Consider the following 16,151-nt stretch of genomic DNA (forward strand, 5'->3'; position numbering starts at 1 on the left):
ATTGGTGAGAGGCGGGAATGGGAGACTGATGATGGGTTAAATGGATGACATGTGGCATAAAGAAAGGTTTATTTATTTAGTAGTATAGATTTATCATCTTCATTATAGATGCATATACTTTTATAATTTATATTGTATATGAGTTGCTTGATACATCTTGAGGTTGGAGTACGTACATGTGAACATAATACAAAAATGATAAATATTAGTATTACTTTTGACATTTCATAAATAAAAAATAGGATTAACTTATGGGAATATGTAAGATTGGTATAACATCAATTAAAATTTTAGTTATTTGTATGTTTTAAAACTGACATCATGCTTTTATACAATTTCTCATGTTTGAATCTTTAAAGAGAGTACACCATGAGTTTGCCAAAAGTGAAAATATAAAGTTAAATCTCCTACATCTCATATTAAGGGTTTTATTCATTTTCAAGTTACATCCATGTGACATTTCAAATCTTCTTCATTCTATTGTAAGTTTGTTAAAAATTTAAATATGAAGTTCAATCCCCCCATCTCAGATAAAGGTCTTCATGTTGACGGGTGGTCCATGGAACAACCCTTAAGTGGTTTAAGTTCGTTAATATTCATGCGTTTAATCGATTTATCCCGTTGAATTAGATAACTACCTTTACTCGTATAATGGCAGGTATGAGAAGATAGAAGATGGAATTACGAAAGCGTGGGCGAAAACGGTGAAGAAAACGGATTTAGAACGAGAAAGTTATGGCAAAAACAAGAAAACGAGTTTGTGGTGAAAGCCACCGTAGCTTACGGTAGCCACCGTAGCTTACGGTAGCCACCGTAAGCTACGGTGGAGCCTGAAGACAAACATAGCCACCGTAAGCTACGGTGGCTAGCTTACGGTAGCCTGAAGACAAACGTAGCTTACGGTAGCCACCGTAGCCACCGTAAGCTACGGTGGCTAGCTTACGGTAGCCACCTTAAGCCACCGTAAGCTACGGTGGAGCCGTAAGGCAGTTGTTACCTACCGTTGGCTTTTGGAAGCCACCGTAAGCTACGGTGGCCACCATAGCTTACAGTGGACGCGACGCTGCAGCTTTGTAACTGCCATATTTTGTTGTATTTTGGACGGCCTTTCAAATTATTATCATCATCTTTCATCTAGAGACGACCTAAGGGCGATTTTTGGAGACAATTGATCAATTGTGGGTGTGGTATTCATAAAACACTTGTTTTTAATTCGTATGACTAGTATAATCGAAGGAATGATGAACCGAATCATGCTCGGCTAAATTTCTTTATGTTTTCCCTCGGATTGTAAGGTTTCTTATGATTGTTTTGTTGAATGTTTAGAAAATTTCTGAGATATTAGTTTGATCTTATTGATTAAATTGTTGTGGTGTTTATGTATTGGTTGATAGATTGTTAGTTTATCGATTTTGTGTTCTAAACTGTCAGTTCTTGGTTTTGTATGTAATCGAGATTAATCGGGAGGGATTTAGGGTTAGATAAACTAATTGGTTTTTGATTGATTACCTTGCGTTGTATAATCCAAGTACTTGATCTTCAATTATCGCAATCGTTTACATAAACACGAACTCAGTTTAAACATCAACTGTAGCATTCATGGAAACCTGAAACCGAGGGAGGACATATTTCTCATATTGCTTAAAACCCGTTTATCTGTTTCAGTTTTTTTTTGTTAATCAAAACAACCAACTCTTTGACTTTACTTTTGCACTTAGCTTAATTTAGTTTAATTATAAAGCTACTTGGTAACACAATTTCCACAAACTCCCTGTGTTCGATACCCGCTTATCGCTATCTAATAGTTGTAATTGGTTTATTTTTGAGTGAGTCTTCGACCTCACGTCACATGTTAAGCAACCACATAGCGGAAGGGATGGAACTTGGATCCTACCATCTCAATTTGACTCGTCACCGTTGGTTTGGCATGCCAATAGGAAAATAGAAAATCAACCTCGTCATCTCAAATGAAAAAACACCTAAAACTCGTTAATACTTTTGTCAGATTCCTACAAAAAAAATTCCTTTTTTTTATACAAAACCATGGTGCCCTACTACTTTGAAAAAAAAATCATGTATTTGGATTTAGATTCGAGTAAGGCAACAACAATACTGTGTGTGTAACTCATGTCTTACAATTTTGACAACAATGTACGTCTACCTACTATGAAAAACCATGTCTTTTTGAACTAGAACCATGTAAACAGATTATTGCTCGACTATGCATGCAATTCATGTCTTCTAAGTCGTTGAATAATTTTAGTAATGCCACCGCACACTATTAGTTAATCAACAAGAAATGATGTTTTTGAGACTCTTGTTGTAACTTTACGTTTACTATCTTTGAGGTTTGATATGATACATAAATTTAAGCAGAATATCTTTATACGCTTGATCTAATAAATTTGTAACTTTTAGTTGCAACTGTTGGAATCGATCTGCCCAAGACACATATTTGAGTTGTGGCTAGTACGTATTGATCCAAGTCGGGTCATCCCAATAACAAGCTAGACAAACGCCACGATATTTATTATTAGACATGATCTAAGTAACAAATATCAACACTTATAATATTTGAAAAAGAGTTTTCTAAATATTAGAGTTTGTGTGTCAAATAGATTATGTGGATAATTTATATTTGAGAGTTGTTATTTATTAATTTGGGTAAATAAATAAACTAAGGTGTTGTTTGTTTTTTAAGAGGTAAAACGTCTGCGGCCTGCGGACCACATCTGCAAGCATCTGTAGCAGAAGAGGTGGACCAAACATCTGCAGTCTGTAAGAAAAAGATTGTTTGTTTTTAACGTCTGCAGACTTATAAAATTAAACATAAATTTTTAAACAACCTGAACCGAACAAACTAATGGTAATCAAACCTATTAAAATTCTTAACAAAACCAATATAAACAAATTATTCATAAACAAACCGAACCAAACAAACTAATGGTAATCAAACTTAATAAAATTCATCCGGTGACCTGTTTCACCTGCACAAAAGACCTCACTTTCTTTCCCTAAATAAACACAACTGTAACTCGGTTCCTTATTCACATAACCAGCAGCCATCAATTTCATAACTTTTTGCCACATTTTCCTACATAAACACACTTGGATACGTGTTACATAAAAGTATATACGTCGATGGATCTTTAACGCCCAACTCCATTAATCGATCAGCAACCCGAATCCCCATCTGGGTTCGCCCGAATCTTCGCTGGAGTTGGGAGTGGAGGGCGGCGCCGCAGGTAAGGAGAGGGGTGACAGGAAGAAAGTGGGGGTGGAGGGCGACACCGGAGGTGGGTGGAGGCCGACGGCGGTGGAGGAGTGGAGGAGGAGTTGGAGAGGAGAAGAAGGTTAGGATTAGGGTTTGGGAGTGAGATGTAGAAGAAGAAGTAGAGAGGATATGAATAATAGGGTTTGGGAGTTCTGATGTTTTTTGGAGTCAGAAGAGGTGAGAACAAATGGGGTAGAAGAGGTGAGAAGTAACAATGCCATCACTTCTAGGAGAAGAGGGCGCGCAGACGTTTTTTAATGAAACGTCTTCGGAAAAACAAACACACTGCAGAGCCCAACGTCTGCGCGCCCTCTTCTCAGTGCAGACAAAAGAGGTGGAGAAGTGCTTCTGAGGAAAAACAAACAACACCTAAAAGTGTTTTGGGTTTTGGGGGGAAAACCCCTTTGTGTGGGTCGGCCCCTCCCTCTCCCTCTCTCCTCAATGTTTGTTCCAAGACATGCAATGAGATTGATTGGGAGATCACAACTCTTGGGTGAATCATCTTTACACCTTTTCACACACACACATTTTCTCTTTTCTTTCTCTCCATTGAAGCCGAGAACAAGAAGAAGAAGAACAAAAGGGTTTTGTTCTTACAAGTGTTAAGGACCCTAGCAACCTTGGTGTTTTGTTGGAGCTCGTTGTGTATACAAGCTTGAGGTTTTCTCCATTGGAAGCTAGCCATTCGACTCATTCATCCCTTTCATTTTCGGACTTGAATGTATGTATGTTAACACCCTATGGTTGTTGTTTGATAGCATGTACAATCGTATATGGATCCTGGATTTGGTTTAACATAAACGGGTTTATGTGTAATGATTAACAAGATTTAAAACTTAATTCTTCCGCTGCGTTTCTTAATAAATGGTTTATTTTGAACTTTGATAATCTTGCTAAAACCCAACAGCAACTTCATGTATCATCACCGTCTTTGAGGTTTGATTTGTTACAAGATTTAGGCAAAGTAAGATCATATAAATATATTTTTTTATTTCAAAACTCTTAAACGTAACTTTATGTATCATAACCCTCATTGAGGCATGATATGATGTGAAACTCAGTCTATTTAAGGGCATATTCTTGATCCAATGAACCTTTCATGACTCTTATCTATAACTTTATAACTTTATGTATCATATGTCATCATCGGTTTTGCGAATGATGTAAATTTAGCCAAAAAAAAAGATCACATTCTTAATTAAATGAACCATAGACTCTTACTTTTAACTTTATATATCATTCATCATCTTAGTGACTTAATACGGTACAAGTTTTAGCCCGAAAAAAGGTCATGTTTTTATCAAATGAAGTTTTTAAGAGTCTAAGTTGTAACTTTATGCCATAATCACCATCTCCAAGGCTTAATATGATACACTATTTAACCACCGTTTGATTCTTTCGATCCCACCATTTCTTGGTGTTAATTCCTAACATGAATTAATTAATGCTAGTCAAGACAGTTAGCGAGCATTGCTTGGGTTAGAAAAGTTTAATGCATTACACTCATGACATTATAGGGAAGTTTATGGATGTAGCCTGAAAAGAAGAAACAATGTTCCCTAAGTCACGTGGAATGTTTATATATATTTGTGACATTATACGTAAGGATGAAATTTGCATGAGCATAACATACTAAGAGCCATGTCATGAACGATGGCCGCTAGTGGGTCACGTGCCAGAGACATGGGTCGTGTGATGATATCTTAGTAGCTTATCAAGCAAGATATATGTTTTGAGTGTATACAAGGTTACATATTACGAAATACACTATTGCTTTTGAAGGCAACACAATTATTTATATGTTTTTATCTTACCTTTATAAAATATTGCTAAATCTGTTTAAAATCTCAAAACAATTAATTAAAAAATATTCATCAAGACTTTTATGTTGATAAAAAAATCTTAATTCATCTATCTATCTATAATATATATAAACGAAGACATAAAAATCCTACGTGTCGCGATGTGGTCGCTCCCCCTTTTTTTGGAGTCACCGGATTTGCTTGATTTTCAAATGGAGGCTTCTCGTGCACTTGACCCGAATTCATGGGTATGGGGCTTACCAAACCCAGATATTTCTTAAACGGGTTATAACATCTCATTAAATTAAAAATTATTCTCGCCAAATTATTGAGAAAATCCAATAAAAATTGGATATACAAAAAATTATTATATGATTTTTTTAAAAAGATATTATTTATAATTAAAAAACAATTTTATAGTAAAAAAAATAAGCGGGTCTTGGGTCTCACCAAACCTAAATAACTTTTAAACTAGGTTATAAAATCTTAGTTGTTTGTGAAACCCTTTTATTATCAAACTCTAATATAAATTTTCTTACAATTAATAAAATTGAACTCCAAAAAAGTATATAAATATTAAAAACGAATGAATGAATAATGTAAAACAGCCCCCGTAATACGGGGGATAAAAACTAGTAATATATATAAACGAAAACATAAAAATCCTAAGTGTCGCGATATGTTTGCTCCCCCTTTTTTTGAAGTCACCAGAATTGCTTGATTTTTAAATGAAGGTTTCTCGTGCATTTGACCCGAATTCATGGGTATGGGTCTTACCAAACCCAGATATTCTTTAAACGGTTTATAACATCTCATTAAATTAAAAGTTATTCTCACCAAATTATTAATGTAAAAATCCTATCAAATAGGATATACTAAAAGTTAATATCTTATTTATTTTAAAATATATATATATACACTAGTTTGACCCTCCCGTGATACGGAGGTTTATTCAAGTTTTTGTTTTAATCGTTTTGCTATTTATGATGGTTTATTTTATTTTTTAACGTAGTTTAGTTTTAATTTAATACATATATATTAGTTTGTTATTATATTTTTTAGCATTTGAGTTTTTCCAATTAAGATGTGTAGGTTTTTTAGGTTTTTAACAAACAAACATAAACGGACACGAGCAAGTAGATTTTTTTAAATGAACAAACATGAACACAACTATTTGTCTAATGGAAAAGGGGATGTTAATGTAGTTGACAACGGTGGGTAGTATCGGAAAATAATTGGCGATTAAGTGATAGACCAGCAACAGAAAACATGTAAAGGAGATAAATTAAATTAAGGTTTAATGATAGTGTTTACCAATAAATGAGATCTTATAACCCATTTGAGGGCTATTAGGGTTTTGTAAGACCCATAACCCGTGTAAATTATTCTTTGATGATTAAAGGGTTATTTCACAAATAAATGAGATGTTATAACCCGTTTAGGAGTTATCCGGGTTTGGGGAGACCCATGATCCGCAAAAATTATTGTTTGATTATGACAGAGTTTCATAAATATATGAGATGTTATAACCCATTTAAAGATTATCCGGGTTTGGTAAGACTCATATCCGTGAATTCGGGCCAAATGCATGAGAAGCCTCTATTTAGAAATCAAGCAATTTGGTGGTTCTAGAGAATGTGGGAACAACTTGAGAACGACGCATAGGATTTCATGGTAGGCAATTATATAGATAGTTAGATTATTTAAATTAAAAAACCAATTTTATAGTAAAAAAAATAAACAAGTCTTGGGTCTCATCAAACCATAAATATATTATTTACTTTCATAAATATTATTTATAATTAAAAAACCAATTTTATCGTAAAAAAGTAAACGGGTCTTGGGTCTCATCAAAACTATATAGCTTTTAAGCCGGGTTATAGCATTTCATTTATTTGTGAAACAATTTATCATCAAATTATAAGTATATTATTAACTTTCATACAATAAAAAAATATAAATTCAAAAAATAAATAAATATTAGAACTAATAATATAAAATAACCCACGTAATACGGGGGATAAAAACTAGTTGGTAAAATATAACACTTTGTTAACTTATTATTTATTTATATTGAATAAAATAGAAGATTGGTTTCGCAAGCTTTCAATTGAGCCAAGTGGCGGCCCTTTGTTGGGCCACGCTAAATTGTTTTTTTTTAATTCTGGTAACGGATGTAACGAAAGCCGATCAAAATCGTGTAGACTCATTGCCCCAGCCCCCGTGACCAACAACGTTTGGATTTTACCAACACCTGAGGTTCACCAACCGATGCTACCCCATTGATCTACCTCAATTTTTATATATTATTTGTTTTAGTTCCGGAACCATAAAGAATGTGACCTAATTCACATCAACTCACCATCTCAACGTCCAAAAATGACAATGTTTGGGTTTTTATCGAGCGAGTAAACGTTGTTATAAATATTTTTATTTTTTTCAAGTTAATATATTTTTTTGGATTCTAACGCTCGGGTTTAACCAACATTGTTGATACCATAACCAAAGTAACTGATACCAACCAACTTCGCGTCGATTTACCGTCGTAACGCTCGAGTTTTACAAATAGCTGGGTTTCAACCCTCAAGTTTTACCAACTGCAACGTTTAGATTTTACCGTACAATGCGCGGGTAAATAACTAGTTAATTTATACACATCAAAATCATATATGTATTCAAACAAAAATAGTAATGGTAATATGAAATCGGAATATGTATATGGAATGAAATATAAATGCAGACAATTAATATGAAAAGTTGAAAGAGATATTTTAAAGAAAAAGTAATATTACAAATCCCGAAAGTACCCTCGGAAACAAAAATCTACAAATGCATTTCCAGGTTTCCAGCCGCCGACGCGTACTTTGCAGTTTGCAGTTTGCAGTCATCTCTGTCTGCCATTTAACTCGTTCAGCTAGATTGCCTTTATGGCCCACCATTGACGACTAATTCACCCCCAAATCCAATTCACACTTCATTCATTCTAGGGTTTGTACCTTCATCCAATTCAAACCCTAGCTTTCTCTAATCAATGCGATACAATACACGGCATCAATTACCTCCAGATCATCATCCACTAGCACAATTTGAAGTTAATTGTTATTAATGGCTGCCCCGAGGAATCTGGTGGTGGACACTGGACGGTTGATCAAGGATGAAGAGACTGCTGCTGAAGACTCACCTACCAGTAAGAAGCCTGTTGGTGCCAAATTGGACGCCAGGTATCCGCTCACCGGCTGGGAATTCACCGTTGCGTTGAGCGTGTTCCTTGTGTTTACCACCGGATTGTTTTGTATTTACCTTACTATGCCGGCAGCCGAGTACGGAAAGCTTAAGCTGCCTCGGTCGATATCGGATTTGAGAATGATCAAGTAGGTATCTGAATGCGAAAAGAATGATTGTTTGAGTATTATGTGGTGTGGTACTAGTAACATGTTATATAGGGTTAACAATTGGATTATTGGATTAAGAATTGATAGAATCTGATTTGTTTGAATTTGATATTGTTAGAGATGATCTCGGAACGTATGCAAGCGTCTACCCAACAAAGTTTATTCTTGGATACTGTTCGACTTACATATTTATGCAAACGTTTATGATTCCTGGAACCATTTTCATGTCGTTGCTTGCTGGAGCTCTATTTGGTGTAAAAGGTATCTTCTTGGTGTTGTTCAATGCCACTGCGGGTGCGTCGTCTTGTTTTTTTCTGTCAAAGTTGATTGGGAGGCCGTTAGTTTTGTGGCTGTGGCCGGAAAAGTTGAAATTGTTTCAGGCAGAGGTATGTGTGTAGCCTTAAGTCTTCAATTTAGCTACATTTGTTTCAGTTTTGGTATCAAGTGTGTTCACCTTTGGATTTTTTATGTGTTTTCAGATAGCAAAGCGCGGTGACAAATTGCTAAACTATATGCTCTTTTTGAGGATAACTCCGACCTTACCAAATCTTTTTATTAATTTGGCATCTCCAATTGTGGATATACCATTCCATGTGTTCTTTTTGGCTACTGTTGTTGGCATCATTCCAGCTTCTTATATTACAGTGAGGGTAAGTTGCTTGTTGTTTAAAATTGCTTTAAAACCGATTTTAGTTTTTAATTTATGGCTTATTTTTGTTACAGGCTGGGCTTGCTCTTGGAGACCTGAACTCGGTTAAAGATCTATACGATATGAAGACGTTAACTGTACTTTTCCTCATTGGATTCATCTCTATAGTACCAACGGTGCTGAAGAGAAAACGGATATATGAATAGGTAAAAACAGGCTGTTGTTCCTTTGTATGTTCTCATTTTACCTAAACTCATCTTTTAAGATATTGATGTTAAGAGTGCCAAACATTGTATATGGATAAACATGGGGTATAAACGTTTCTAAATTATCATACTTTTTCATGGTAAAACAAAACAAATCGATCTAAGAATGTGATAAAACTTTAAAAGCATGGCTGAACCAACAAACTTATAAGATTTGACAAGAAAAAAAACCCCTTCATTAAAGATTTGACAAAAAAACTACAATCATTCTACATGAAGTCAAGTCAAGTTCTGTTCTACAAACGAGCACAAAATATGATGGGGAGGTTAAACTTCTCTTTACAAGCAATATGCACTACACAGAGCCTGGTCCAGGCATGAAGGGCGTGAAATCCGGTTACTTCAAGGATTTAGATAAATTTTCCCGCTTTGGTGGGACCCACAAACCTCCATTTGGAAGTAGTATCTGTGATTGGTCATTCCTGCTGTTGCCTGCTTCGATGCCTTTAGTAGGAACTTCTTTAACCTTCTTTACGTATTCGAAAAACTCGGCAATTTGGCGTGCATACCTTAACATGCATATAAAATAGAGAAATATGTTCATATCAATCTAAAAGAAAAGACATGAATGCTGAAAATTAGCACTTTTTAGTACATTTTCTATTTGTAATCATTAAGTTAATTACGATTAGAAAAACATACTGTTTTTTGGCTTCGACATCCTTGTTGAAATCTATTGTGGGCTCACAGTCTAGAACCAATGCAGGTACCTGTGTAGCATATAGAGACGATAAGATATGTAGGATAACTGTTAAAAAGGTCGCATTGAGAAAATTAAAAGATTAAAAACTACCTTCTGTATGCTTGAATGCATGTGATTGCCTTCCAAATAAAGCACTCGGTCTCTAATATCAGGATGTAAAGAACCATCCATGTGACCAAGAGGGCTGCTAACAGATAGAGTTCCATGATCTCCTCTTTGAGACGGAAAAAGCCAACTTTCATGCTTTTCATGCAGATCACGAAGAAAATCAAGGGACCCCACCTTCCTCTGATCTCTTACGAAGCATCATTCGTTTATGGCATGTATCCGGGCTGGCCCGGAGATAGATAAAAGCATCTGGAATAAGACCCGGAAGAGATGAAACAACTGGATCAAACCACGAGTCGTAGATGCTAATTTCCATTTCATTCATCCACTTCGCTTCATGTACCGCTCTCACAAAAACCTTTAAACACAAAAAATGTCAACTTAGAGATTTCATAGTTATAACAAACTTCAATAATGATTTAGAAGCTTAAAACATAATATACATACCATCCTATCACTGAAAACGCTTCTCTCCATTAATCTGAGAGGCTTAATTCCACTCGACGACTCCTTCTCCTGCATAAGTCGTGTAACAAACACATAGTTTTGAAACGTGTAAGCATACCTTTCTGGCTCGGCATAAAAAGCATTCAATATGTTAAAGTGATCAGGCCCAATATCTTGCCACTTGCCAATGGGTTCAGGAACAATCTCAACAAGATCTTGAAGTTCAAGAGTTTCATTAGCAATTCTCTGCAAGAAAGTCGTCTTTCCCACACTTATATTCCCTTCAACACAGAAAGTAAGCCGTTTCTTTTGTGGTGCGGTGGTCACACGGTCATCTTTCAGCTCTTCATCCACACTCTCTTTGATGAATGTGGTTATACTTTCAGCATGGTTTCTGTGTATGATGCCAACTGAGCCTCTCAAAAACTCAACCATCTTCTAACTTGATTCCCCAAAAAACTAAACATAATGAAAAACTAATATGAAATATACACATGTAACAAAATGAAAAACCCTACAGCAATCACTAAGTTTCAAGATTTGAGGACTAAGATACTTTGAGTCAATGACCATATATGTAACATGATTTTAAAGCATATGAAGCTGTAAAATTACTTAAATACCCTTTTTTCAAATACTACACAAACAACATCAAAAATCTCCTATAAGCAACCCATAGAATATTTCATCAAATTGCAGGCATCTTTTTCATGTAAATTACAATACACTACAACAAACATGCCCATAAATTACATTATCTAAAAGAATAAAAAAGTACCTTGTCCTTATAGATTTGCTTGAGTTCAGCCACACCTCCTATACCATTCTCAACCAATTTCCTCAAATTTCTCAGGCCCACGCCCGAAATCGTCAGTAAATCCGGGTTTCCAAACTGCAAAGCACCACCACCACCACCACCAAAACCCCTATGTCTCCTATTCAGTTTCACAGACTTATCATTATCATTAACATTAACATTATCACCACTACTGTTATCCTCAGAGCCCGTCGCCGAAACCGAAAGCGAAACCTCATTATGAGGAAAAGCAGAGGTATGCAACCAAGCTACCTTACCCCCAATTCTATTCTCCTTTAACACAGCCCAAGCCCTAGACGGAACCATACCACCACTATCCATAACACACCGGCAACCACGACACGTGTAATTAGAACTAGACACAAAACGAGTCGAATTCAAACATGTATTACTACTACTATTAATATTAAAAGTTTTAGGGCTTGTACATCCTACAGCAGTAGCCATACCGGCGGCGGCTGACGGCATTGGAATTGGATTGTGTTTGATAAACCCTAGGGAGGCAAATGTAGAATTGGTGGTGTTTGGATTATTATTATTAAACCTTGAAGGGATAAGGTGTTAAAATGTGAGATAAAAACCTCTGCATATTAAACCATTGTGTTTTGTTATGCCATATGTGTGTTGTCTTGTAGCTTTGTTTTCACTGTGATAATAATAATTTATCTCTGCAACTGGCGTGTACAGAGAAGACCCAAAAGGGTTTTAGCTTCTTAGGGTTTTCGGAATTCAGTTTTAAATCAATCGTCCCTTGAAATTTTTGGGATTACAAGTTTAGTCCCTAGAGAATTTGTTTAACTCTACCAACATCCAACTCCATTTGTTTTGTTTGTCTAAGTTGCTAGTTAAAACCCACAAAGAGAGCGCCACATGCCATTACAACCCTTAACAAAGAGGGCGGCAAAGGTGGAGGCGCCAAGCGAGTGTTGAAATTTTTGGGGTTACAAGTTTAGTCCCTAGAGATTCACATGTTTCTCTAACCGATCACATTCATCCATTTATTTTTTATATCAGATAAAAAATAATCGTGTCGTTAGTTAAACCGTTACACATGTTTAAGGTTGTAAATGAACTGAATCGGATGAGACATTGTTCGTTCGTTAAGATTTTAACATACCAACAGATGGTTAATGAACAACTTTTTTATTAAAATTAAATTATACATTTATTTATAGAAATAAACTAAGCTAAACTTTCGTTAAATTAAAACATAACATAATTAAAAAAAACATCACAATATGAAAACACAAAAAAATTTAAAAATACTAATTAGAATCTTTGGCTTGTTTGACAAGATTATAGAGAAACAGAAGTCTACTATTGGTGGAGAATACATCATCGTAAACACGGGGTGGAATGAATAATTTTCATGAATCATCCATATTATTTGTGTGTATGTAAAATTTGATAAAAGTATTTGACTTTTAACACTAACTAAATTTATTTTAATTATTAAAAGGCTATAGAACCTTTGGATAACGGCTACATTCTTCAAACCATACGGTGAACAAACCCGTGACTTAAACCTGAACTTGGTTCAAGGGTGATGGCCGGTGTACCGGCGCGGTTATGCTACTCGTGCAAGGGTACGACCTCCCTTAGTTAATTAGTTTGGTTATATTCTTTTGGGTTGATCATTTATTTATCATTTATTGATTCTAAGATTTCTACATACAAAAGATTTTATTTATATACACAAACAATATATAATAGACACATCTACATGTATACCGTATATATATAAATCAAAACAAATACCAACAAGACCTCTCAAACAAAACAATCAACAACCCAAACACGTTTCCTATTTCCATAGAGCCATGGCTACAGACATTGCTATTATTCCAATCCAATGAAACCCTCCAGGAAGAAATCTGTTGCCTGCAAAACCAAAAGTCAAAAGTCAACAACAATGTTTGACTTTTTATATAATATATAGTTTGCAGTTCACATGTAACTTTCATAAGGTTGAAGAATCAGCCAATCCTTGACTAGTTCCCAATGTTTTCAGAGTTATCTTTATAACTTAAATTTTATTTATCACCACTTCATCCGGCTTTTGAAACCGGTCCCACCTGTGGACCGGTAAAAATGACTGGTTCAGTTATGAAAACATTGGTGTTTCTGAGCCAGTTGTCTCACCTTGATTGTGATCACCAGAAGAGCCACTTGGCGATGACGTGTCTGCCAACCGTACTCCAAGTTTATTGCAATCGTTTCCAATTGCACCTGTTTCCAAACTCAAACGTTTATTCAAAGATCTAACTAACTCGCGTTATATATATGTAAAGAATTAACGGTAGGTTAATCGTACAACTGCTGAAGCACGGAAAGTGGGAGATGTTCATGAGATTCGTGTATCCTGGGTTGCAGTCACATGTATGCTTATATGTATTATCCTGGTTGCATTTACCTTCTCCACAGTATGTCCAATAACAAGCTAAAACAAGCCATAAAAACGTATAAACATTAATAAAAACACCCTAAAAAAACATAAACTATGCTGAAATCATGAAATTTAACGAGTAAGTGGATTACGATCAAAGAGAGAGTTATTATTAGGGATCGGAGGGCTCGGTGGAGGAGCTGGCATGCATGAGTAGTCAAGAGTACCTAATAAATTAAACAACATATTAAGGTTACTTATAATGTCAAAACAGCTAGTTACTTGCATTTAACGGTTAATGGTTGATCTTACAGTTGGGAATGACACATGGAAGGAAGTCATGATCATCGTCATCATCTTCAGACCGAGTTCTGCGCCATCCGGGATCACACTTGCAGACGAAACCAAACGGTTTAGTGCCATCTGCTGAGCAGTTTCCTTTTCCACAGTTGACTTTACCACAAAAATCATCTATTCAAACATATACATATATCTTGATTAGCATGTATACAAAATATACTCTATAGGTAATAACAAAAAGAAAAAAAAGTGTTTGGACTAGTCGGGGTCTTAAAAGGAGCAGCCTCTCTCTATCTATCGTCAAAGATAGAGGTAAGGTTTGCGCTCATGACATATTCTTTGGGTCCTGCCAATACTCTGTATTAGTGGGATCATACATGGTACGCTTGTTTGTTTGTTTGTTTGTTAATATGTATACAAAGTATGGCTGAATTAATTTACCGAGGAAAGGAGAATTGATAGGTGGCATGTTGAAATCGAAGTCTGATTTAGCCATCGAAAACATGAACACAAGAACAATTAGCATGGTAGAGATGGAAGCAAATGAAGATATGGAAGAAGCCATTGTATTCACTTAATGGAAGGAGGATATGTTTGGTAATTAGCAGGGACTTTGTATGCTTTATATATATGTTAACATAACTAAACCACCACCTAACCAAATACTTAACAATATCTTTCTAGTGATAACAGGGAAAACCTCAAAAGATTTTAAAAATACACATTTAACAGTGTAACATATAAAAAGCAAATATTAAATTAAGGATGAAGATATTATGCCAACTTCATGTACCAGAACCAAACCGATACCGACCGTACAGGCGTACACCATTGATATTGGTACCGGTATTCGTTGTTTCATGTTTTCAGTTTTGGTATTTTCGATGATTTTTCGTTACTAGTTCGATACTGGTCGATCTCATCCCTATATCAAATACTATATAACATATACAAGTCGATTTTTACACGTGACGTATACATAAAAAGTAAAAAACAAACATCTTTTAGGATACATTTGTAATTTTAATTGTAGTCACCAATTTTCTTTTTTACTTATTTAGATTGAAAAGAAGTTATAAGTATTCCAGAAACAGTCAACAAATTATTTTATTACCCAATAAAAGTCAGTTGTTTAGGTATCATTTTGTATTCTCATTTGACTTGTACATTGCCTAAAGTTTAATATTTTGCGACTAATTTGATGGCGTGTATATTGATTTGTTATACCATACTTATAATTGACTTTATTTGGTCATTGTGTTAAAAGGGAATAAAGCTTTTAAATAGGCTTTAACATTCGAATTTTCAAAATCATAAAACTTTTAACATTTCGTTGTATGATTTTTCTATTGTTTACTATTACAGCGTTGCCCGGATTCAAGAAAGCTTTTTATTCTAAAATTTTGCAATTTTTTTTTTTTTGCAATTTAACTTAATATTGGTGAAATTATAGAAGTGGAAATTTAACTTTAATAGATTTTGGAAAACAAATGTAGTTTAATTTAATTTAATTTTTTATATGTTATAAACATCTTTTCACTCTTGAATAAAATGAACATCTTCTGGAAATGAGGACCAATTCAAAAAAAATTATGTAATAAAAGCTTTTGGACGGAGACTTGTGGGTAAATTTCATTTGGTTTAAAGACTTCACGAATTGAATGTTTCCATAAGAAGCTTCTTTAAAGTTTAAAGTCTTAAAATATATAAAGTAGTTAAAACTTAAAATGTCAATCCTTAGCGTACACGAAGCTACCAACCTTCTTCTTTCGTTGCCTTTTTTAATAGAAGTGTTTGGAAATTATATAAACATATATGGATGGTTTTAAAAGAAAACCAATTACACACTTCAAAATCAAAAGAAAGCTATTGTTTGGTATTTGGTTGTGGTGAGGATGAGAATGTGTCATGCGATAGTCTTAAATAAGATCACCGGCCGTACTTTTCACTCTGCGATGATCTTTGTCGATGCCATCTTAATCCTATATTAATGTTCACTCTTCATCA

At 34.9% G+C, this 16,151-nt stretch overlaps 2 protein-coding genes and 1 pseudogene across 3 annotated transcripts; 1 reads left to right on the top strand and 2 right to left on the bottom strand.

Annotated features, from left to right (window-relative positions):
- Positions 1-7,958: 7,958 nt before the first annotated feature.
- LOC143570041 (putative membrane protein At4g09580) lies at positions 7,959-9,396 on the top strand. The gene is made up of 4 exons (XM_077055800.1): positions 7,959-8,447; positions 8,587-8,854; positions 8,948-9,118; positions 9,192-9,396. Exons 1-4 carry the CDS (start codon positions 8,182-8,184, stop codon positions 9,321-9,323), a joined length of 837 nt encoding a protein of 278 aa, XP_076911915.1. The 5' UTR covers positions 7,959-8,181; the 3' UTR covers positions 9,324-9,396.
- A 20-nt stretch (positions 9,397-9,416) lies between these two features.
- LOC143570040 (uncharacterized) lies at positions 9,417-12,185 on the bottom strand (annotated as a pseudogene). The gene is made up of 5 exons (XR_013141847.1): positions 11,420-12,185; positions 10,642-11,100; positions 10,177-10,552; positions 10,026-10,093; positions 9,417-9,892 (listed from the first exon to the last, which is right to left on the bottom strand). The product of XR_013141847.1 is annotated as an uncharacterized LOC143570040 (transcript).
- Positions 12,186-13,188: 1,003 nt separating this feature from the next.
- Positions 13,189-14,880, bottom strand: LOC143570042 (uncharacterized). The gene is made up of 6 exons (XM_077055801.1): positions 14,586-14,880; positions 14,157-14,315; positions 13,997-14,071; positions 13,773-13,898; positions 13,601-13,687; positions 13,189-13,339 (listed from the first exon to the last, which is right to left on the bottom strand). Exons 1-6 carry the CDS (start codon positions 14,707-14,709, stop codon positions 13,263-13,265), a joined length of 648 nt encoding a protein of 215 aa, XP_076911916.1. The 5' UTR covers positions 14,710-14,880; the 3' UTR covers positions 13,189-13,262.
- Positions 14,881-16,151: the final 1,271 nt, after the last annotated feature.

This window comes from Bidens hawaiensis, unplaced genomic scaffold, assembly GCF_021521415.1.
Source record: "Bidens hawaiensis isolate Kalapana, Puna unplaced genomic scaffold, B.hawaiensis_p1.1 tig00024818_1, whole genome shotgun sequence".
Lineage (NCBI taxonomy): Eukaryota > Viridiplantae > Streptophyta > Magnoliopsida > Asterales > Asteraceae > Bidens > Bidens hawaiensis.

Excerpts from the sequence above, each read along its gene's own strand:
- LOC143570041 (XM_077055800.1), top strand. The coding sequence starts at position 8,182 with ATGGCTGCCCCGAGGAATCTGGTGGTGGACACTGGACGGTTGATCAAG. Across the intron at positions 8,855-8,947 it reads TGAAATTGTTTCAGGCAGAG|ATAGCAAAGCGCGGTGACAA; the intron begins GTATGTGTGTAG and ends ATGTGTTTTCAG. Across the intron at positions 9,119-9,191 it reads CTTCTTATATTACAGTGAGG|GCTGGGCTTGCTCTTGGAGA; the intron begins GTAAGTTGCTTG and ends TTTTTGTTACAG.
- LOC143570042 (XM_077055801.1), bottom strand. The coding sequence starts at position 14,709 with ATGGCTTCTTCCATATCTTCATTTGCTTCCATCTCTACCATGCTAATT. Across the intron at positions 14,072-14,156 it reads TCCATGTGTCATTCCCAACT|GTACTCTTGACTACTCATGC; the intron begins GTAAGATCAACC and ends TTAATTTATTAG. Across the intron at positions 13,688-13,772 it reads CTTTCCGTGCTTCAGCAGTT|GTGCAATTGGAAACGATTGC; the intron begins GTACGATTAACC and ends GTTTGGAAACAG.